This window comes from Rhinoderma darwinii, chromosome 8 (assembly GCF_050947455.1).
Source record: "Rhinoderma darwinii isolate aRhiDar2 chromosome 8, aRhiDar2.hap1, whole genome shotgun sequence".
In the NCBI taxonomy this organism is placed as follows: domain Eukaryota; kingdom Metazoa; phylum Chordata; class Amphibia; order Anura; family Rhinodermatidae; genus Rhinoderma; species Rhinoderma darwinii.
The window spans coordinates 117,817,621-117,843,249 of record NC_134694.1 but is presented as its reverse complement, the minus strand read 5'-3'; the positions used below and the strand labels follow the sequence as shown (position 1 = coordinate 117,843,249).

Sequence of the window (25,629 nt, the reverse complement as noted above, 5' to 3'; positions counted from 1 at the left end):
GCCGGCTGTCTGCGCGCCGCTGAATGAAAACTACCCCAGCCACTTTGTGCCGTTTCCAACTTTTCCACACCAGAAAACGAGTGTAAAAAAGTTAATAAAGTCCGCCCTATGTATAAAATATATTATCACATATAAATGAAAATTTCTGTAAAATATGTGATATATCTGTAAGTATCAACATAAAATGCAAAATTCTAGTTCTATTTAAAAAAAAATTATGTTTTCATAATTTCAAGTCTTTATCTGACTATAATGTTACCAGCTACGGTTGATATCTGTGGATAACACCCCAATACATATTCATCAGAAACAAGGACAGTTATGGGATTAGAAGAAAAACCTTTGTTTCACCACAAAGCAGAACATGGGAGCGTAGAAACAATGAGTCCTACCTGATGTAATAGTCGTTGCGGATGAGGAGGAAATGTTGCAGAATGGATAGGAGGAAAGATTCGGACGCCGTGTCCTTCAGCATATTGTAGAGGAGATGGTAGACTTCATTTATGTCTGTGAACATAGGGTCAAGGAACGATCTTACACAATAAGTAAGCAAATATCTCCCGCATAATGGAGACGGCGAGCAAGGAGAAAAAAAAAACTCTAACAAAGAAGAAGAAGATGAAGCCCAACTTTTACTTTGTCACTTGGAAGCAGAACAAGGAATCAGATATTTAATACGGAATAACGTATTGTTCAAAAATTGGCGTTTACATTTTTTGGTGTGTTTGAGAACTTAAATAAAAGTCGACTTGAAGGTTCTCTTCTATGGTGCATAATCCTTTATGAAAAATTAACTGTATCAGGAGAAAAAAGAGATATCTCATTTTTGGCTTTGAAGATCAAGCTCATTGAATCTCCTGTTAAGACTTAAAGGAATTGTCCAGTGTTATGTAAGCTTAAATCACTGTATTATTAAGAGTTCTAAAAGTTTGTGAGGGGTTTAATAGCTTTCAATTGTTAAGTTATTAAAGAAACACACTAGGCAAAACGGATACACTTATGCCTAGAGCAGATCCTAAGGGGCGGAGCATGACACAGGGATTCTCTGTTTGGTGGTCCTCAAACCCCTATGTCATACAAAGTGTTTAAGATTTACCAAGAGAGTTCTCTTAAGGTTTCTATACATAAAATTAGTTGGAGACATGATCGCAAATAACAATATTTTTTTATTGTTTACAAGGGATGCTATTCAAACAGAAACATTCAAAGCGAAGTTCTGCCTTAAAAGATCATTCCTTTTTCATAAAGTGATGGAATATTGCTAGAAAATGCCATCCTTTTCTGATCGGTGAGGGTCCAACCTCTGGAACCCCCACCGATCATGAGAATGAAGGTCATGTAGCAGTTCCTTGAATAGGGCTATACTGTAGTTCCGTGCACAACCGGTGGCCAGGAGCGCCACTGTGCAGAAAAAACATTGAAGTGGACGCATCCCCTTCATTTTCAGGATCGGTAGGGACCGCAGATGTTTAACCTCTACTAATCAGAAAGTGGGAGAAGAGATCATCAGAGGTAATTTGTACTTACGGAAAGTGTTAAAAGTCCAAAGCCAACATTAATGGTTTTGAGTAGCATTATTTGCACTAGTTCAGATGTAGATACCACTGGCCAAGTTCAGATGGGGAACCAGTCAATTGTCTGCTGGGCTCAACTGCTGATACAAGAACGGAGCCCCTGTCAGAACATGATGTCCAGTAGAAGACAACCCCATATGGAGTTGCAAATGGAGGAGATCACTTTGTTAAATGTAGGACTTTTTTAGGTTCCTAATTACCTAGTATTCTTCATTAATTAATGTTCCTCCAATTGTGATCTACAACCCGACCCAATATCAGGCGTGGAGAGACACTACTGCATGCTGGGTGGTACAACGCCATAACAGTATCCTGCACGAGACTAATCATTTAAAATAAGACCTGTCCATGATACCCCCGGCATCGTATAGTTACCACGCCAACTTTACCGCCCAGCATGCAATAGCATCTCTCAATGCCCGATGTCGGAACGGGCAGGGGATCACAATTGGTGAGACACTTTAAATAAAGAATAGAGTTTATAATGGTTGTTATCCAGAATAATTTCTTTATGAATATTAACTCAAGGAGTAATTTTGTAATTTTTTTATTTTACAAACTTTGAACGCAACATTTAATACAAAGAAATCAACCTCCGTAATCCTACTGCATGGCGTCCTACAATTTGTATTACAAATAAGTGATATGTGGTCCTCTAGGTCTTCTCGTTGGGAGATCAATGCTAAATCTATTCCCAGGATTACCTAGCTTGCTCTTGTCTACATTGTGAAGCCTCGATAGCTCTTGGCTCTCCTTTCATTAAGTTAAAGTGGATAACACCGCGGCTTTACTTCCTATCCCGCGTTTCACACTGAGACATTCAGCTGCTAGCACAATGTAAAGTTGTGGATATATTTTCATGCATACCTTGATCCATACTTATCAGCTCTTCCTGTTTACATAGACAGGATACAATCTAAATTGATTTCCTTCACAGTTGTCTATCCGCTGGTGATTGCATTTCTAAGATTATTTACTGTGCAGGTTTTTTGTTTTCAAGTTTTTAGATTTGTGCCTACATGCCACCCTGAAAACAACAGATTATCACGAAATTGGGGCAACAGCATGAAATCGTAGTACGGATGGCAATGTTTCAGTCAAAGCTGAAATTAGAATATTTCAAGTGAGTCCAAGTGTAAAATAGAAAGTAGACTTGTTCTCATGGAATCAATTACCAGTTAGGAGACAATTAAAAAGACAATTAAACCGTAAGCATGTAGCTGGTCATACATGGTCCAAGTTTAGAGCCTGATGTGACAAATGGCATCAAATCCGACCCTTAAAGTGGTTTTCCAGGAATTATCCTAAGGAGAGGCCATCAATATAACATTCTGGAAGACCTTAATTGCACAATATTGTAAAGAAGGTCTTAAAACATATTGGAAAATATCTTTGCACTACAAAATCCTTGATAGAAAAAAGGAGAATCCGACCACTAGTGGTGCCAGGGATGTGAAGATGGCTTACCAACTGAAGTGACAGATCAAACCCAGCAAAAGATGTAATATTATTCTACTGCCTAAGAAGTCCATCAGGCATGGATTTGACTATGTCATTCTTCTATCGGGAGCAGTAATTTATACTTATGGATATTAACAAAGTTATTGCATCTGGGAAGGTTAAAATTACAAATCCAACATATACAGGCCTGTGTGTCTTTATGTACACCACTGCACTTGGTCAAATGTAGCGACCATTTGCCAAGCTTAGAGTGGACTGGCCGTCCAAGAGACCAGGGAATGCTTTGCTGGACTCAGCTGCCAACTCAAGATCGGAGCTCCTACCAGAACATAGTCTATGAGGTTAAGCAGAAGACCATCCTATAGAGAGGACCACTTATTGATAAAGCCTTACACCCTTTTTAGGTTCCCAAATAATCTATTATTCTTATATAACCCGAGTGTGCAATGACCATAGTGACAATGACCATAGCATGGGACTAAAAGACCACTTGGATTATTTCCTCTGGTAGGTTTATGGTACTTCCATCAAGTTCATGATCTCACGGTTTATCTGATGCAGATGTTTATTCTTCTTTTGAGATGGATGTACGTATGTATGTATATGTATATATATGCAGTCATGGGTGTTCTTGCACCTGCATACATTTTGTATCATTTAGTTGGAATGTGCTGTTCAACTTTTTGTTGTGTTTATGGTATCCATATATGTGGGGTTAGTGACTGCCTCCACTTGTTGTTCTTGCACTCCTCCCATTCTGCCCTGGGTGATTTTAATCAGTTCAATGCTGGATCCTACCATCCCAGGTATATATGTAGGCTTAGTCCCAGTTCTGGGTGTATGTGCAGCGTAGGTTCCCACCTTACAGAGGTCGCCTTGTCGTGGCAGGTTGGCTAACACTTTTTGATCAAAATGTGCACTAAGAACCTCCCTATTTGTAAGTAGATTTAGCTTTAGTGCATATTTATTTATATTTAGTGGTTTAGGTGGCATTAGTGTCGCAGGGTGCTGTCACCATTCTATGTTTGCTGTATATATATATATATATATATATATAGTTCAAAGCAAATGGAAAAAACACAGCACTCAAAGCAGACTGAACATTAGGCCATGTGCACGTTACCAGTGAAAGGATGAATCAATTCCTTGGAATGGAACAAACAGCAGGAACAGAGAGCAAGTAACAGCACCACGTGGTGCTGTTACTTGCTCTCTGTTCCTGCTGTATGTATATAGATATATATATATACACATATACACACACTCACATATACATACACACACACACACACACACACACACACACACACACACACACACACACAAACATGTTTATTTCAGTGGCACCTCCGACAGCAGCTTATCTTTCATAGGTACAAAGGATCGGGCATGTTGAATTTCTAAAAACTCTGATCCCTTTTTTCCCAACATCTGATGTCAGGGAAGAGTCGGGACACCCCATAAACACTAGATTGTTGGCTGATCCTGCCTAATTAGGTGGGTTTGGTCGAGCTTTGTCTAATGTGTATGAGCACCTGCCCGTATGACCATCATTCAAGCTACATCTAACTACTAAAGAAATATAAGGAATGTTGTAATAACTCTGACACTTTTCTATGTTACCACAAGGGTCCACATACAATATTACCTCTGATGGCGGTATTCAATTTTATGTATTCATATCCTTCAGCTTATTCCACATACCCAATACATTTGATATTTTTGATCATGACTAGTTACACATTTTTCACAACTTTTTTTGTTGTCAAATTTGACAATTAATATTTTTTTTAATTGGTGGTATTGGCTGTGGGGTGATTAACTTGAGCCAGAGATCCCTATGGGCATGATAACTGAGGTGGGTTGGAGCAGAAGGTTAAATATGAATAAAGGAGGCAATAGATGGGCTGATACCTTATTGGTACTGACAGTCCATGAACCAGCTGCCTTTTCGGAGACTCTTTAGGTGTCCCTAGTGCTTAGAGATCCAATCACTTAATCTTGTATGAAAATGGGGATGGGACAGAAAATTATGAAATGTCGGAAAATGTGTGATATCAAGAATTACGAAACATCAATAATGCTTATTTATTACACGCACATTAAACTTCCTGATTCTTCTCCAGTCATCAAAATGGGTACAAAAAATATAAAAATAAACAAAACAAAAGAAAATAAAAACATTTTGACTTGTTTGGCCGACTTTAGTAAGTAATTGTCACCAGGACAATCTCATTATATATTGTTAGAATGGGAGAAGGTAAATGACTTTATGTACCAAGGGAGTTCAATAAACTATAGAAGACAAACAAAAACCTGTGAACACGATCAGCTAGCGTTAGATAAGTGGAAAGCAAAGAACTTAAAAATTTCACGAGAAGGATATTCCATTTCAGCACGGATGTCCCTGAGGCGGTGGGAAAGTTCCAGGAGGTCATCTTCTTTATTCTCATCAAATACTTTTAACTGGATATCAAGCTCATCATTTTCCTTTTCTTTTAGATGCTGAAAATAAAAAAGAAATGTATCACGGAGAAAGGTCAAAGTAACACAAAAACTCAAAAGGACCAAAATCTAAAAAGGAATTATACATTTTACAAACTCTGTCAACTGTATGAGGGTAAAAACAGAATATTCCTGGAATAAAGTGAAGATTTTTTTTTATTTTTGTTAAATATGTATTTAATTTAATGTACTTATATATTTGCATTTCTTTAAATCACGCTTAATAAAATAAAAATATTAAATCATTACTTAAGAAATACAAATATTATTAGTGATATTACTGACAATATTATAATAAAACTTTCCTAGCAAATGTTTTAAATATTTATTTTTTTCAAAAAGTCACCAAAAATAGAATTATTTTTTTTTTCTTGTCGATTGACTTGCACGGTAATATGATGCGTTTCACTTTTACGTCGCCATATTTAATTCATTTTACGGTAAATTTAAAGAACAATTTATCTAAATAGGAGCATTAAAAGCCTCTGTGTCCATTTGTTAAGTCCTTTGGACTTTTTTTTTTTTATTATTAATGAAGAAGCTCTTTTTATTTAAAGTGAGGGAATCTCTATTTCTAGGTCAACAAATCTATTCATGAAATAGAGTCTCCGTTAAATTCAGTTTGCTTGCATATTCTTTTTTACACGCGCTGCCACTCAGCCGTCAATTACTGCAAGGAACGATGTATCCCACATTATTGATGCCTGACAGAGGCTTTAAAATGCAGTTTAATTATTTACATGTTAATATCAGGGACGTTATTATAGGAACCAACTTTTCTGCAATGCTGCAAAATTCCTGAATTTAAATAAATGAAAAAAAATGTAAATAAAAAATTGCGGAATATCAGTGGATTTACCACTTTTTTTTTGTTGTTGTTGTAGGGTTCTCAGTAATGTACCAATGGAGTTCAATCTAATGAATATCTCCGACTGCTTATAATGGTAACTTGACTTGATGTTCTTCTGTGTGATCAACTAGTTCATCCCTTGTGGCAATGAAGGAGGTTTTGTACGTCAAGAGTGTCAAGTAATAAAAAGGGAAACATTTTTTATTATTATTCTATTTTTATTGTTATATTTTATACAAGGCTGTGGGATATATTGGTATACATTCACATGTTTAGGCAGTGGAGAGGCAGCGAGTCGCACTATTACCATATAAAATCGCCTTTCAAACATGCGATTCTGTAATGGCTTGTTTGGGGAGTGGATGGCACATATAACACGAAGAATAGGTCACATGGTCACACCTCCCAACATTTGAACTCCCGGTTGGTGGGACCGTTTAAAGCACTGCCCAGAAATGGCCACAAAACCTCCCCGAATTTCACACTTTGGGTATATTTGCATAAGTCCAACCACTTGGCTCCATGGTATGGTATGGTATGGTATGGTTGGACTGGTAGTTTTACAACAGCTGGAGAGCCATAGGTTGGAGAACACTACCTTAACAAGATTGGTCAATCATGAGTCACATTACATAGACAGGATTTTCTAAAATCCCTATTCGTTGTAAAGCACATTAAGGCTCAAAGTACCATAGAGCCCTAACAAGTGCATAAGAACGAACATACGTAGCTGGAAAAGCACAAATAAAAAGTTTTTTTCATAATTTTTTCATGACCCGATTTCTCAATCCCACACATTGGACAGCTTTCAGTCATGAAGACAATTCTCCTTTAGTTTTTTAGTTTTTTTTTGGGAGGGGCACGTTATAATACTTTTCAATTTGTAACATTTATTGAACTATCAAAGAGCACATAAAAATGTACAATTCTTTCTTGTAAGCTCCGTGGCAAAGCTGTAATATATTGTTTTCAATTGTATTCGAAAATAAGGCAAAAAAATATATACCCGACGGTAATTCCATATTATTGCATCAATTTATCTGGGCAATTTAAGTGTTTTAGAATCGCAGAAGCGGCGAGCGGCTTTGGTATTTTGCAAGGAGCGCACAGGCAAAGCCGTTACACATGAGCAAAAGTCTATATGACACCAAACACATTAGGCATAAATATATCCCCAAGTTATTCAATTAAGGAAACCGACCATTTTATGGTCAACTCAATTTAAATTGTCGACTCTGCACGCTCGCTGGTAAAACAATAATGTTTAAGGAAAATGTGCAGTGAACTCAAAGTTGCTGCCATGAAAATCTCAGCTGGGATCTGACCCGAGGCTGTCAACTGTCCTTGCCATGTATCTGCTTGAATGAGCTTTAATTTATCCCCCGAGCATTGGGCCACCAAGAAAAAAAAATAATTCTCTTAGGAAGACGACGGCTATTTTAATATTTCTTTAAAGCCGGTTTAAATTTACTGGAAGGTGACAAGAAAAGGAAACAAAGTAGCAGAACATCTACAAGGTGCTTTATACATCGGCGGCCGCGGCAGATACATTGGATGTAACGCTACGCCGGCTTCTGCTGTAATAATATACTGTGTGGGGTCTATGGCACTTCCAGTAAAGGGATGGGATATAAATGGCTACAATTAACATGGAAGACGCATTCTTACTGGAAACTTTGTTTCTCCGTTTCATTAAAGTTTCATTTCATTGCATACACGGCAGCTAATAACTCATAAGGGGTTATTGGCTATTTAGTCCAAACTATTTGTGCAATTATATTTTGTCTAATATACAAATTATAGTATTTAAAAAAAGCAGATTTTGGGATGACATTATTCCTAGGGTATTTGTCATTAGATTTATAACTTAAAGGGGTTCTCAACTTTAGACAATCCCTACTTGTTAGAAGGGTCCCTTGACAATAAGCTGATCACAAAGTGTCCCCTTGTTGGGGCCTCCAGCGATCAGCTGTGATCTGTGGAAAAACCTGGAAGTGTTCAACTTCCCTGCAGTGCCACCACAGGGGAAATTAGGTATTACACAGTGCTCATTCAGATCAATGTGCTGTCTGTGTAATACAGGACAGGACAGGTCCTCCAGAGCGATAGACACTCTATGTAACCGTTCTCCACTCTGGCCAAGAGATTGGGATCCTGAACAGAGGACCCCAGCTATTAACTAAAAATTCGTAGAAAAAGGATTTATAGAATCAGATTTCTAAACTGGACTATCCCTTTAATTCCAAGGAAAGTTCCAACTTTGAAACTACTTTAAAAAGCCCTTGTTATACTGAAGCAGACCCGGCTGAACACTGAGGGTCTGACTAGACACAAGTTTCGGCTATCCATACATTTCTGCTGCAGTGACCGCTGTCTGCCACTTAAATGATTGGCCAGTAACTTAAATCGAAGATTGGGCCGGGGCACGGGTCTGGAATAGCGAGAGCTGCTGTTTGCAACGGTTCTCCACTCTGGCTAATATAGGGGGGGGGGGGATAGTGAATATGGAACGGAATTGTCTGATGAATCAGATTAATTAAGCTGGGTGTACAGCCGGGCTCAGGACCAAAATTGGCCTCAACACTGAATTCTTGGTGGTTCAAATGATCAGACACACCATTATTTGTAGAAGAGATGTGCATCATGACCCTCTGACTGCTCACCCGCCACTTATTTGCGAATATTGTTGTAATTGTGGAGTGAAGAACCTCTGTACAAGTCCAAACACCCAATAAGTGAGAGAGATGGGACTAGTCTGGGGTGCCCCTTGACAACTGCATGGGCTTCTTTTATAGAACGCAAGACCTTGTGAGGGACCACACACCACGTATAGTAGATCCCACCACTCAACATGAATGAGTGGCTCCAGCTCTGCACAGGTCAATTCCAGAGCCAGCTCATTGTGTGTACTTGTCTGAGCTCCATGCTCTATATAAAGGTAAGAGATCATTTTTACTTACAGGTAATATTTGTTTCAATCCGCATCGCAAGAACTCATTCCTCAGATGTATCCGGAAGTCCAGATCCTCTGGAGAGGTCAGAAGAGCGTTTATAAATTGCATACAAGAGACCTAAAAACAGAATTCAGAAATTAGTATGAAAAGGAAACAAGAAGAGTGAAATAAATATGCATGCGGGGCCAAACACCGTCCTCTGAATTCTATTATCGAAGGCTTAATTATAGATTACAATGTGTCCTTCACCTGCCCATGGAAAGGAAGACCATGGATTTTTAATACCTTTTTTTCTAGCGTCAAACGTAGAATTAATGAATATTATGACTGATGATTCATTCAAAAGTTACTTCTCCCCCTTGATATCGACCTTTTCAACAAGAATTAAAATAATCTTTCGATAGTGATAACGAAACATTAACCCTTAACCATCCCCGATATGTCATCTCTGTGGGTTGAAACAATAATGAATAAAGTTTTTGAATTGTTGGGGTAATTTTTCTCCACATTTGTTTGGTAAATTTGGCATAGATATGGTTTGTGGAGAGGTTGACAGAAGCTTCTGCACCAGCCAGACCTGAAGGACGCATCTCGAACTGTTAATACTGCCAGGTAGCATTTATCACGCTCATGATCACCATCCATTAATAGAATACCACCAGGGAAGCCCACAACTGTTATATTATTTAGCACTATAAACAGGGCTGTGATGAGGTTGGCAGCTGTCTAGGGCTCAATTGAAATTTTGGTTTTAAAAAGAATTGGCATTAAATGCATAGACGGGACATGTATGCCCAGCTGTACAATTTTGCATCCTACAGCTATCATGTTGACCTTCAGGGACCAGGGGTGAGGACAGGTGCTTGTCCCGCCCCTTACTGTAAATATATTTTTGACCCTGGAAAGCCATAACCGTTGTCAATCAAAACCCTAGTCATAAAGGGACTGGCTAAAAAGCTGCACATGATAGGTCAGGTAGGACTCCTCGCTGCCGGGGTCTCTCGAAGATGCTGGAGCCTCAATTCCCACATCGGGCAATAAAATATGAAAAGATGGGTTAGACGACCCAATGTTTATTTCAAAGGGGAAAAAGTGGTCACAAGTTTTTTTTAACCCGTTAAAATTTCCCGCACCATGACTAAACTGTACGTCATGGCGCAGGGGGAGGAGTATGGATTAGGCTCACGGGCTAGGGCCGCTTCATACGCTGCATTTGTCAGCTGTGTATTACACCTCGCACTAATGGCTGGAGTTGGAGATAATTGTGATCCTGGATGTTTAACTCGGGTTATCCTAGTTGGAAAAAAAAAAAAAGCCATAAAAGAGCTAAAAAAAAAACTTTTGATAATATATCCTAAAAGAATATATAGAAAATTTTAGAAAACCCTTTTACCCATTAGAATTTTTTATTTTATTTTTTTACAAAAACAAACAATCCAAAAAGGTAATACTCAAGGACATTAACATATCTGTGGTAGACATCCACACAGAGACCCTTTGTCGGCGCGCCTCACACCCAAACGACTCAACCAAAAATAAAAAAAGCAAAGAGCAGAAAAAAATAAAAATAAATAAAAAATAAAAGAAAATAGAAAAGTAAAGAAAGAGAGAACTAGGAGGAGAGAGAAAGTAAATAAATAAAAAAAAAACAACAAAAAAAAAAAACCGAGAGAATAAGGAGTTGATATTACTCCCTCTCACAACCCTCAATAACCTCCTCTCAGCCCATCCCATGGACTACCATAGAGAATATCCCCTAAATAGACTTGGGTCCGTCACCCATGTGTCCCATCTCTGGTGGAAGGTTTCCTTCTTAGTTTCGTCTTCGATCCCAACTCCATACTCATATCTCAGGTATATATTCACTTTCTCTCTGACTTCCATCATTTTTGGGATATTGGGGGATTTCCAACGGGCTCGGAGTTATCAACTGTGATGTGGCCATCTGTATCAGGTTTTTCCCATTATAATGTAACGTAAAACATTATACGATAATGTAAAAGTAAGAAAAAAAAAACATAACTGGTATCATCGCGTCCGTAAAAAATGTTGAACTATTCTAATATAATGTCATCTAATCCGCAGGTGGTACGCAAAAAAAAAAAAAAAAAATTGCCGTTTTTTCGTCACCTCAGATGTCAGAAATCTTTTGCCCATTTTTTTTTATTATTTGTGCCGCCTCACATCCCGTCAGCCATGATTTTTTTTTTATTTTCAATGCTCTGTAGCCATTTAAAGACTTGTTTGCAGGATGAGTATAAAATGTTTCAGCAATTATTTCCAGGTTCATATATGGTGGCGTTTAATGTATGTTCATTTTTATAATGGTGGAATACATGAAAAAATAAATTCTGCCGTTTTTTTTTCCAGAGCTTACCAGTTGTGGTAAAAGGTGGCAAAACTTTATTATAGGGGTCATTACAAGTACGGAGATACCCAATATCTATATTTCTTCGTTTATAACTTAGATGTGATTGGTAACAGGTTGGTCCTGTGTATCAGAGACACGCAAAACCCGCCGTTACCGAAGTCGTTAGTCCCGCTGACCTGACGGATTCGGGTTCCAGCGCTAGATACAGCTACTATGTATCCAGGATACATAGAAGCTGTATCTCAAAAAGTGAACAAAAAAAAAACACAATTACAAATTTGCAACACACTATAGTAAAAAAAAAAATACATATAAATTATTAGTGTTGCAATTTTGTAATTGTTTTTTGTTTTTTTTAAATTAAAACAAAGTCTTTAAAGGTTTACATAACCTTTAAGTGATAGTTTTGTTTCACTGTTAGCTTTCAAAAAATGAAAAAATGACTGCCTGATTTGAACGATTAAAATAAATTTATTATGATATTCTTAAAAATGGGCCCTTAGAGCCAAATTAACAGGCTCAATCATTAGGTCAGCTATTATATATATATGCTGAATCCCAACGATTGACTGGTAATAGCGCCGTACCACGCTACACCTTGCGCTATGTTGCGCTCGTCCGGCTCTTAAAGCCACGTACAATACTCTGGTCAGCAATAGGGTCAAAACCTCCAAGGTTTGGTCGCAAGCCCCCTATTACGAGATCACTGACCAGTATACTTCTCAAAGTTAGATTGTTAGTTGTAATATTCTATCGTTAATCCTACGCGTTTCAGAACCACTAATAATCCCTGAAGAGGTTCCACCAGTAACGGTGGTTCTGAAACGCGTAGGATTAACGATAGAATATTACAACTAACAATCTAACTTTGAGAAGTATACTGGTCAGTGATCTCGTAATAGGGGGCTTGCGACCAAACCTTGGAGGTTTTGACCCTATTGCTGACCAGAGTATTGTACGTGGCTTTAAGAGCCGGACGAGCGCAACATAGCGCAAGGTGTAGCGTGGTACGGCGCTATTACCAGTCAATCGTTGGGATTCAGCATATATATATAATAGCTGACCTAATGATTGAGCCTGTTAATTTGGCTCTAAGGGCCCATTTTTAAGAATATCATAATAAATTTATTTTAATCGTTCAAATCAGGCAGTCATTTTTACAATTTAACGGAACGAAAACCTTGGTTATCAGTGAGATAGTAATATATCACTGTTAGCTTTCCAACCCTCGAAACCTGCAAACAAATATTACCTTGTAAAACAAACACACATAAATTATCTATGCATCTGATTATATCTACAGTAACACCAAAAAATGTAAACCGTGAATAATAATAAATCTCACCAATGAGAAAAACTAACAACATGGAAACTTTTACACTCCATTTTATCAGCCACTAAGTAGGTCAAATTGCTAAAAAAAAACAAAAAACGTAGTTACGTGTAGTACCACTTTTGACCACACTGCAAATGGCAAAAAGGACTCAGACCCCAATGCAACAGCGCCACCACCTACAAAATGTAATTCACACAAAATGTTGATCTTCAAAGTGAAAATATGGTTCTTTGAAACATAAATTTAAATTGACAGAATTTATATTTTAAGCAGAAAGTATGGTGCTACTTATTTAACATTTCAAGAAAAAGTTTATTATAACTCCTTTAAAGGTGGCTAGTAATAGAAAATATGATGTAGGCTTTCAATGACCTGTTCTGTGTTGTTGTTGTTGTTGTTGTTATTATTATTATACTAGGTCCGTATAGTCAATGTTCTGTTCTTGTCAGACACTTTGCACTGCCTTTTTGCTACCAGTTTCAAACAATGACATTTAAAAATTATTTTCATTCATATTCAATATTCACAATTCAGATTTAGGCTCTCAACACGATGAGCAAATTATTTGTCAAGCTGAATGTTCTCCTTTATATAATCGATGGGGTGCCAAGAAAAAAATGTAAAGACACCTCCTCCACTTCACAAATCAACAGGACGGCTTGATAGTTGGGGTTCAAATATCAGTTCCCCAGCGGGAGATGTTTAGGACATACATTAAATGACTAACTCCAATAGTAGTAAACGGCGGGTGGTCTCTGTTTGGTCTAGCAAATGCTCCTTCCCAGATTTTCATCCATCTGGACTACTTAGAAATAGTAAAAGTCTAGGCAGTCTATTCTGCACCACAGGGGCTGCAGAGTGAACTTACACTATTCTAGACCCCCAGGGATATTACCATTAACCAATTCACTACCCTAGATCACCAGGGATGTCACCATTAACCAATTTACTACCTTAGACCACCAGGGATATTACCATTCACACCTTTATTTCCCTACACCAACAGGGATGTTACTATTTACCAATTCATTACCCTAGATCACCAGGGATATTACCAATAACCCATTCACTACCTTAGAACACCAAGGATGTTACCATTCACCCCTTTATTTCCCTAGACAACCAGGGATATTACTATTAACCAATTCACTGCCCTAAACCACCAGGGATGTAATAATTAACCAGTTTACTACCAGGGATAGAAGCATTAACCAATTCACTACCTTAAACTACAAGGGATGTTACCATTCACCCCTTTATTTCCCTAGACCATCAGGATTGTTACCATTTACCCATTCATTACCCTAGACCACCAGGGATATTATCATTAGCCAGTTCACTACCCTAGACCCCCAGGGATATTACCATTAACCAATTCACTGCCGCTAGATTACCAGAGATGTCACCATTAACCAATTCACTACCCTAAAGCACCAGGGATGTGATAATTAACCAGCTCACTACCCTAGACCACCAGGGATAGTACCATTAACCAATTCACTACCTTAAACCTCCAGAGATGTTACCAGTTAACCCTTTATTTTCCAAGACCACCAGGTATGTTACCATTTACTAATTCACTACCCTAGACCACCAGGGATATTACCCATTTCTGCATGGGAAATTAATACCATCTGTCGATTTTCTTGAGGGGTAACTACAAAAAAATATTGTTTTTACAGTCACTATTCATTTAAAATAGAAGAAGGTAATTGTGGATGTGGTAGGGGCACCACGTGTTCTTTTTGCTCAATGGCAGTGTTAGACTATGGTTCCTTGGGCCCACCAAAATAAATTATTCTCGGGGCCCACCCTCCATCTATACAGAACATGACAACATATAATTGCATTGTAATAGTTGTTCTCATATCATCAGTGAGGTCTTACAGGTTATTTGTTATAATAATAATAATAATAAAAAATGGAACCGAATGACAAGTGATTGTCTCCAAAGTTACCTCAAAATGGGGTTGTTTTCTGCTGGACCTTTTGGACCCACTATCGTCTCAGAGCCTGAACCTACTGGAGGATTCTCTGGTGTTCTGGTGGGCCAGTCCAACCCTGTTTGAAGGACTCATGGAGACTGGGAAACACCAATATATGAACCCTCTCAATAATGATGAATATAGAAACAGGAAGAGGAGCGACCCGATTTTTCAGAGATTCTCAATTGCAACTTTGTGGGGTTGCCCCCCATATTGAACTCAATGATACTCTCTTGGTCAGTTTTCATTTTACAAGAAGCCTGACCTGGTGTCGGCTCTTATTTCAGTTTTCCCGATATTCATGTATTATCTATTCTTGTTATTTTTGAGACCTGGCCATTCTCTGCGTGTTATATTTATTGTTGATTTTGCATTGACTTTGACTGTTTTTATTATCAATTGTAAGTTCGCCCTCAGCTCTTGTTTTGCATCACTCTGACCCCACATGACGTCAGAGAAGAGCTCGTCACCCATGTTTGGCGGTTCTTTATGATTTAACTCAATTCTTCATTCCCTACACAAGGTGGCCCTTTTTATCATTGTGCTCTTGGCCTGATGAAGACGTTCGTTCAACGTCGAAACGCGTAACCTCAATAAATCTATAGTTTTTTGGATACAACACTTCTACCTGGATTCCTTTTACTCATACCATACAAACAGCGCCTTTCCATATGTCCAATTTTTTAACCCTAACCTTGTGTCACTTTCACTGCGCTGCTTGCGGTACCGGAAGGGACGTGGCTGCATCTGGATCAACTATTTCCTAGACTACATCAGAGTTGTGCTTATGTTTTCACAACCTCAAAAAGGTCAGAACTTGACCTGCTCTTCTGATTTTGACAACTCTTCCATTGTTTACCTGCACTACGTGGCGCCGTGCCTTACTGCTTTTTTCTCTTCCACTCGTTGACCTGGTGATGGACCATTTTGGTTCTAGCTTGTTGGCACAAGGAATATTTCCAGAGTTTAGTTACCTACAATAAGCGGTATCATCATCATCATTATCATCATGGTGGCTGCTTGAGCAGGTCTTGTTTTTCTGGAGATCAGAGACATGACGGGAGATGCCAAGGCACGTGCCCATCCTAACATTAATACCAACTGGAGGTGCCATCTGCTCTGACTGCTTGCTGCCAGGAGAGCGGCTAGCTTAATGGCTTGTATTAATACATTACTGGTAAAGCAGACGTCTCCATCAGAAACTAGTTAATGACTCTTGTAGTTATTCTTGCCCTTACGAGCAGGTTTGCCAGTCTTATAAAATCGTATAAAAGGTTTGGCGCTTCCTGCGGCGTGTTGTGACTTTTTCTGTTCTGAATATTCTTAATACATACGAACGAGTTCTACTTGTCTTTCATTTATCTGGAGGCAATTCAAAGGATAAATACCACTCACACTCATGATATACTGTATGTGCAGATGTAGCAGAGCTGAATCTGCGAGGATTTGTTTCTTTTATGCATTGTGATAAGTTACTAATCTACCTGCAGTTCTATGGAAAACCACAGACAAAACATTGTAGTATCACCACCAGTTGTGTTAAAGGTTTGAACAATCCTTTTTCCAGGGATGTAGCTAAAGGGAGGCTGGCAGGGCATGGGGAAGGGGTGCAGAAATGCCACTCTGCTTTGGGCAAGGGTATTTCAAAATAGGCTAAGGCTGGAGCTGAATCTTAAAGGAAAACCGAACTCCGACTCTGCCTGTTCAGTTTAATGGTCTCTGATTGATGAAGTGATTGCTGGAGTCCGGCGTCTTGTACTGCAGCCATTACCTGGTTATTGCCAGTGAAGTGGTCACAAAGTCCTCACATTAACCCCTTAAGGACACGGCCAATTTTGACCTGGAGGACAGAACAATTTCTTTTATATTTCCCTCCTTGCATCCCGGCCCTCATAACTTTTTTATTTTTTGTACGACGTAGTTGTAGGAGACTTCGTTTTTTGCGGTAGGAGTTGTACTTTATGCAGGTGTCATTTTATTTTCTAAAAATACATCATCGTTTAATTTAGATACGTTTTTATTTTGGCGAAAATGCAGAAAAAAAAGCAGTTCCACTGCAGTTTGTTTTTTTAATATGCCATGCACTGATCGTCATAAATAATGATATACATTTGTTGTACAGGTTGTTACGGTCGTGGCGATACCAAATATGCCTGTATTACTTCCTGTTTTGGGACTTCTATTTTAAAAATGTATTCATTGAAAAAAATGTGGATTTCGGTGTGTGTTTTTAAAAAAAAAAATTTATTTTCCATTACTTTTGTTTCAAATTAATTTTACTTTTTTTTTTTTAATCCCATAGAGGGATTTTTCATTTTGATTTTTATTTTTGAACTGTAATGTACTGGCACATATATATATATATACTGATTGTACACAGGCAGTTATTAGAGAATACCTCAGTATTATGCCCTAACAAAAGGGAATATGGTCCTTCAATGGACCCCAGGCTGTCTGGCCATACAAGTTATGGGCCTCCATCGCGTCCCATGGATTTCCTGTGATGCGATCACATTGAATGGCGTGATCAGCTTTGATTGTCGCATTCAAGGGGTTAACGGCGGAGAGAAGAAATCTCTCTTCTCTCCGCCGTTAGAACGGGGCTGCGGCTGTCTATTACAGCCGTTGCCCCGCTCCTGATCGCGCCCGCACACCGGCAGTCACACAGGACGAAAATGTTCGTCCTAATGCGGCAAAAACCCGCCGCTCCGGACGAGTATTCTCCTTCTGTTTTGGCAACCAGTTAAATACACAGATGCCCCAGGTTTAACAGAGGGAGAATTACTGATATTTGACATTTTAAACGACAAACTTAGTTCTACTACACCTGCGCGTGAATGTCTTAATAATAATTATATAATCAGCACAGGAGGGCACCAATCATACAGAACTGGCACCATCCGTCTATGTGACCTGACAATGAAGCAGCCCCCTCACCCACAGTACTTGATTGCCGCCATCTCTTCAAAATTCAGTCTGACTACTCCTCTGCAAAAAGAGGTTCTGAAGTAGCTGCGGTGCGTAATATGAAGTCTGCAGGGAAATGTGCTATTTAATAGACCGCCCTCCAGCTACGGAACATCTTTGAGAAGAGAATTTTATGTCAGCAGATTACAGGTGCGGTTTATGACAGCCTGTATGTTGTGAACGGCGGAAGCGGATGAGCAGCACAGGTACTGATGTAGCCATCTTTATCTGGACTCTGATAACTTGCTGGAGTGTGATATCACACAACAAAAGCTATTGAAAAAGTCAAGAAAAAGTTTCCTGCCGCTGTGGAATTAATCTATTAAGTCAAGATAAAGATGGCTACATCTGTACAGTCATAAAGGGAAAAATGTGGCTAATGATCTATGATGAAGAATAAAATACCACAGCAAATGATGCGTGGACATGAGGAATAATAATACAACACTAGAATGATACTAATGATAATAATAATTATAATAATAATAATATTGAGTAAATCCTAGAAAAAAAGAAATAATAATAATAATTGATAACAGAAGTATTTGACATACGGGGCAGCAGTGGTTCTATCTACAGTCCTATATAACATTGGGACATCACCAGGAGTTGTCTCTAATGACAGACTCAGTTTACTATGTTGACAGACTCAGCTCTGCTATGTATATTTTCAGTACTGCAATTTTATAGCGATTGTAACCATCCTAAAGAATGCCAGAGATAGAGAGTGAGCGATAAAACGAGTGAGCGATAAAACGAGTGAGCGATAAAACGAGTGAGCGAGAAAACGAGTGAGCGAGAAAACGAGAAAGGGAGCGAGAGAGAAAACGAGAGAGAGAGCGAGAGAGAAAGCGAGAGAGAAAACGAGAGAGAGAGCGAGAGAGAAAACGAGAGAGAGAGCGAGAGAGAAAACGAGAGAGAGAGCGAGAGAGAAAACGAGTGAGCGAGAGATAGAGAGAAAACGAGTGAGCGAGAGAGAGAGAGAAAACGAGTGAGCGAGAGAGAAAACGAGTGAGCGAGAGAGAAAACGAGTGAGCGAGAGAGAAAACGAGTGAGCGAGAGAGAAAACGAGTGAGCGAGAGAGAGCGAGAGAGAAAACAAGTGAGCGAGAGTGAGAAAGAGAGAGAGAGAAAACGAGTGAGCGAGAGAGAGCGAGATAGCGAGAGAAAGAGATAGCGAGAGAAAGAGAGAGCGAGATAGCGAGAGAGCGAGAGAAAGAGAGAGCGAGATAGCGAGAGAAAGAGAGAGAAGAGAGAGAGAAGAGAGAAAGACAGAGAGAGAGGAGAGGGGAGGAAAGAGAGAGAGAGGGAGAGAGACCCTCCATCACTAATCCGCCCCCTCCGCTTCTCATATTGGCTTGTAAAGATTACAGAAGCCCCAGTGTCAGGCGGCCTTAACCCCTGAGGGAAGAGCCATCCTCTCAATCATGATCTCATTCCACAAGTGATCCCAATGACTTGACTTTTACCCTCCTTCACCAACACTCATGACTTCAATAAATACGTCTGCAGAATTCTCTCCTCGCATCGTTTCCTGAGGCGCTAAAACTGCGTTACCGGAACTTTATTATAACATTAATAAAAACGCACTTTATTATAGCAGAGAAGCGAAGAACAGAAACCGAGTGACGAAAAACTTCTCTGTAGCAATGGAAAACGGACAAGGCTTAGATACACCAGCACAGCAGACAGTATCACACATGAGATTAGATATTCCTGCTCAGTAGACAGTATCGCACATAATAAGATTAGATACTCCTGCTCATCAAACTGTATCGCACATGATCAGATCAGATGCACCAGCTCAGCAGACAGTATCACACCTGATAAGATCAGATACACAGCTCAGCAGACCGTATCGCACATTATACGCTTAGATACACCAGCTCAGCAGACTGTATCCGACATGATAAGCTTAGATCCACCAGCTTAACAGCACAGTATCACACATGACGGGCTTAGATACAACAGCTCAGCAGTTCGTATCACACCTGATAGGCATAGATACACCAGCTCAGCAGTTAGTATCGCACATGATAGGCTTAGATGCACCAGCTCAGCAGTTAGTATCACACATGATAGGCTTAGATACACCAGTTAGTATCACACATGATAGGCTTAGATACACCAGTTAGTATCACACATGATAGGGTTACATACACCAGCTCAGCAGTTAGTATCACACATGATAGGCTTAGATACACCAGTTAGTATCACACATTGTACGCTTAGATACACCAGCTCAGCAGACTGTATCCAACATGATAAGCTTAGATCCACCAGCTTAACAGCCAGTATCACACATGATGGGCTTAGATACACCAGCTCAGCAGGTCATGTCACACATGATAGGCTTAGATACACCAGCTCAGCAGGACAGTGTTTCTGGAAACCATTCGATGTTATTTCTGGACTCTCCCGTATTGTACAATGTTCCTCAATGATACAAACGACCTGTTTAACTTCCAGACATCCGCCACCCCGACACCACAGACTGAACCGAGACATAATGACGAGATAAAGTCTCTGCTGTCAGTCGGGTTCCTGCCTCGTTCTCAGAGGTTCTGTTAGGCAGCGCCGGCCACCGCGCTATAGTTTATAGGATTCATTATGATATATGTAAATTCATCAATGACAAGTGACCGGCGCGCCAGAAGTCAGACTCCAGCGCCATCCGTTCTCTTTAACTCTTAGACGGCTGCTTAATGGACCAATAAGGGGATTTGTTCTTAAAGGTCAAGTCTGCAAAGGTAAAAGAAGTGATCACCGGCCTCGTTCTATATGAAAGCTTATTGGATCAGAGACAATTTACGGGCTGGGGAACAGGCCTGGTCGTCAGAACTCGTCCTGTTGATTTTGTAATTCACCTTTTTATTGCATAGTGAAATGATAATGAGATAAATAATGTGACAAGACCCTGATGTGGTTATTTATAGGGCGAAAAAATAAGTGATCCCCGCGAAACCGCAGCCCAAAAATGACCGCACATAAAGGACAGTCTACGGCTCAGCTTAAAGGTTTTCTTAAAAAATTGTAAGTAAATAAAGCCTAAAGGGGTTATTCTCAACACATAATGCTAGGATATGCCAACACTCTCTATTCATGGGGGTCAAAATGTAGGGACTCTGGAGATTGAAGGGGATTAGTACTGAAAACCTACAAGGGCACCTGAACATATTACATGCGGATTTCCTGCATTGAAATACCAACGGAAAATCTGCAGCACAAAGCCCCTCACACGGCCGAATTTTAGATCAGTATTTATGAGCAAAAGCCAAGAGGAGTGGAACCAAAACACGCAAGAGGGACAAATCTTTCCAAAATAGAGGCAACGATCATTTCATTTTTTTCTTTTATAATGTATAGGGCGTGCGATTTCAAGAAATATTGCAATACACTTTATTAACCAATTCACCCTCCTTTCATTGTAAAACTGCTCCTGTCCTCAGGTCATTGCTAGGGAAAATCCGTATACAGCGCCGTACACACTGTATACAGCTCCTCTGCGCCAATTCATGCTGCCGGCCCCTGAAACCCCACGCACACAATGCCTCAGTACATGGCGTATTTCTCCAACAGATTGTTCTAGTCTGTTCTTATAACCGGCCACACTGATCTTATGTGGGGGACGCGAACCGCCGGCTGGATTTCCTCGCTCGTCCCTCGCTTATCAAAGCATCTGACATGGAGATAATATCAGGGTGGCTGGTACCAAATACTACTTAAACCCAGTTCATATACAATTTTTCGGCGCTGATTTTGAAGCGAAAACCGCATCGGAATCATCGGCAAAAAACAACAGAAAACAGGAGTTATTTTTCCCGAGATGATTTTAGCCGCTCAGAGGAAAAAACGGAGGCATGTCCTTTCTTGTCACGGTTCCGCCTCTGTCCACCCATTACAATCAATGGGAGGCAGAAAGAAAGATTTTTTTTTTTGCTGCGTTTTTTTGCCCGCTATGCTCTATGGACGCATATGAAAAACGCTGCAAAAAAATGCAGAAAAAACTGCGGCAAAAAAGTGCAGGTTGACAGAAACCTCTGACGGAACCCATGAACGGAGCCCTGACGCAGATGTGATCAGCAAAAGGACTGCTCTTTCCTGCCTTGATAGTTTGCAACAATGTATCAGTGCAGGTTAAATGTATCAGTTTGGATTTAAGACTGTACAGCTTCTATATATTAATTATCATGCTTTCAATCACTGACAGAATGCAGAGATTTAAAAAATGAATAGATAGATAGATAGATAGATAATGAGATAGATAATGAGATAGATAGATAGATAGATAGAGAGAGAGAGAGAGAGAGAGAGAGAGAGAGAGAGAGAGAGAGATAGATAGATAGATAGATATGAGATAGATAGATATGAGATAGATAGATATGAGATAGATAGATATGAGATAGATAGATATGAGATAGATAGATATGAGATAGATATGAGATAGATAGATAGATAGATAGATAGATAGATAGATAGATAGATAGATAGATAGATAGATAGATAGATAGATAGATAGATAGATAGATAGATATGAGATAGATAGATAGATAGATATGAGATAGATAGATAGATAGATAGATAGATAGATAGATAGATAGATAGATAGATAGATAGATAGATAGATAGATAGATAGATAGATATGAGATAGATAGATAGATAGATAGATAGATAGATAGATAGATAGATAGATAGATAGATAGATAGATAGATAGATAGATAGATAGATAGATATGAGATAGATAGATAGATATGAGATAGATAGATAGATATGAGATAGATAGATAGATATGAGATAGATAGATAGATATGAGATAGATAGATATGAGATAGATAGATATGAGATAGATAGATATGAGATAGATAGATATGAGATAGATAGATATGAGATAGATAGATATGAGATAGATAGATATGAGATAGATAGATATGAGATAGATAGATATGAGATAGATAGATATGAGATAGATAGATAGATAGATAGATAGATAGATAGATAGATAGATAGATAGATAGATAGATAGATAGATAGATAGATGTGATTATGTTACTTTGTGCTTGGCTTCCCAATTATTGCATGTCTAGTGGTAAATTGGTTAAGTGACTACTGTCCACTTATTTGCAGCAGATATTCTGCACAATTGAGAACATTTTCAGCTCGGCACATGTGCTATTAAACAAAGCAAGCAGTAAGTGTCTGAACACAAAGGCAATAATCTTCAGGAATACAACCATTATCAGTGCTTAATGTCCCAAGGCTAAGGTGGCCGTTTGTAAAAATCTAACAAAACCATCGTTAGCTGTGTTAACAACCAATTTCCCAGTAAAATGTCGTTATACAAAGTTCTATACAACACTAAAATAGATATACAGCAGTCGGGGAGCTAATAATAGACGAAAGTTTAACAATCGCACGCTGTTTATAAATATGTTTCCTGTTAAAAAGGCCAGGAATATGGTAATTGGTCTGACAACATATGGTTGTGTTATAATCAAATGTCTATAGTTAAAATAAATTAAAAGTAGACTAAAGGGCAATTGTACAAAATAAAATCAGCATTTTAATAATGCCCCCTACGTGCATTGCTATAACTACAATAATACTGCCTGATATACACAAGAATATAACTACTATAATACTGCCCCTATATACAAGAATATAACTACTATAATACTGCCCCTATATACAAGAATTACTATACTACTGCCCCCTATATACAGGAATATAACTACTATAATGCTGCCCCCAATTTACAAGAATATAACTACTATAATACTGCCCCCTATATACAAGAATATAACTACTATAATACTGCCCCCTATATACAAGAATATAACTACTATAATACTGCTCCTATATACAAGAATATAACTACTATAATACTGCTCCTATATACAAGAATATAACTACTATAATACTGCCCCCTATATACAAGAATATAACTACTATAATACTGCTCCTATATACAAGAATATAACTACTATAATACTGCTCCTATATACAGGAATATAACTACTATAATGCTGCCCCCAATTTACAAGAATATAACTACTATAATACTGCCCCTATATACAGGAATATAACTACTATAATATTGCCCCTATATACAAGAATTACTATACTACTGCCCCCTATATACAGGAATATAACTACTATAATGCTGCCCCCAATTTACAAGAATATAACTACTATAATACTGCCCCCTATATACAAGAATATAACTACTATAATAGTGCCACTATATACAAGAATATAACTACTATAATACTGCCCCCTATATACAAGAATATTTCTACTATAATACTGCCTCCTATATACAAGAATATAACTACTATAATACTGCCCCTATATACAAGAATATAACTACTATAATACTGCTCCTATATACAAGAATATAACTACTATAATACTGCTCCTATATACAAGAATATAACTACTATAATACCGCCCCTATATACAGGAATATAACTACTATAATACTGCCCCCTACATACAAGAATATAACTACTATAATACTGCCCCCTATATACAAGAATATAACTACTATAATACTGCCTTCTATATACAAGAATATAACTACTATAATACTGCCCCTATATACAAGAATATAACTACTATAATACCGCCCCTATATACAGGAATATAACTACTATAATACTGCCCCCTACATACAAGAATATAACTACTATAATACTGCCCCTATATACAAGAATATAACTACTATAATACTGCCCCTATATACAAGAATATAACTACTATAATACTGCCCTCTATATACAAGAATATAACTACTATAATACTGCTCCTATATACAAGAATATAACTACAATAATACTGCTCCTATATACAAGAATATAACTACTATAATACTGCCCCCTATATACAAGAATATAACTACTATAATACTGCCCTCTATATACAAGAATATAACTACTATAATACTGCTCCTATATACAAGAATATAGCTACTATAATACTGCCCCTTTTTACAAGAATATAACTACTATAATACTGCTCCCTATATACAAGACTATAACTACTATAATACTGCTCCTATATACAAGAATATAACTACTATAATACTGCCCCTATATACAAGAATATAACTACTATAATACTGCCACCTATATACAAGAATATAACTACTATAATACTGCTCCTATATACAAGAATATAACTACTATAACACTGCTCCTATATACAAGAATATAACTACTATAATACTGCCCCTATATACAAGAATATAACTACTATAATACTGCTCCCTATATACAAGAATATAACTACTATAATACTGCCCCCTATATACAAGAATATAACTTCTATAATACTGCCCATATATACGAGAATATAACTACTATAATACTGCTCCTATATACAAGAATATAACTACTATAACACTGCTCCTATATACAAGAATATAACTACTATAATACTGCCCCTATATACAAGAATATAACTACTATAACACTGCTCCTATATACAAGAATATAACTACTATAATACTGCCCCCTATATACAAGAATATAACTACTATAATACTGCCCCTATATACAAAAATGTAATGACTATAATACTGCCCCTATATATAAGAATATAACTACTATAATACTGCTGCTATATAC

The 25,629-nt window shown here is 38.2% G+C and overlaps 1 protein-coding gene across 4 annotated transcripts in view; it reads right to left on the bottom strand.

Annotated features, from left to right (window-relative positions):
• Positions 1-25,629, bottom strand: part of DIAPH2 (diaphanous related formin 2) — a 952,586-nt gene that overhangs the window by 698,215 nt on the left and 228,742 nt on the right. For all 4 annotated transcript variants that reach the window (XM_075836589.1, XM_075836591.1, XM_075836588.1 and 1 more), the window contains 3 exons: positions 9,351-9,461; positions 5,422-5,540; positions 393-509 (listed from right to left, as the gene is read on the bottom strand). In XM_075836589.1, the coding sequence (XP_075692704.1) occupies positions 393-509; positions 5,422-5,540; positions 9,351-9,461 (347 nt within the window). The remainder of the gene's footprint in view (positions 1-392; positions 510-5,421; positions 5,541-9,350; positions 9,462-25,629) is intronic.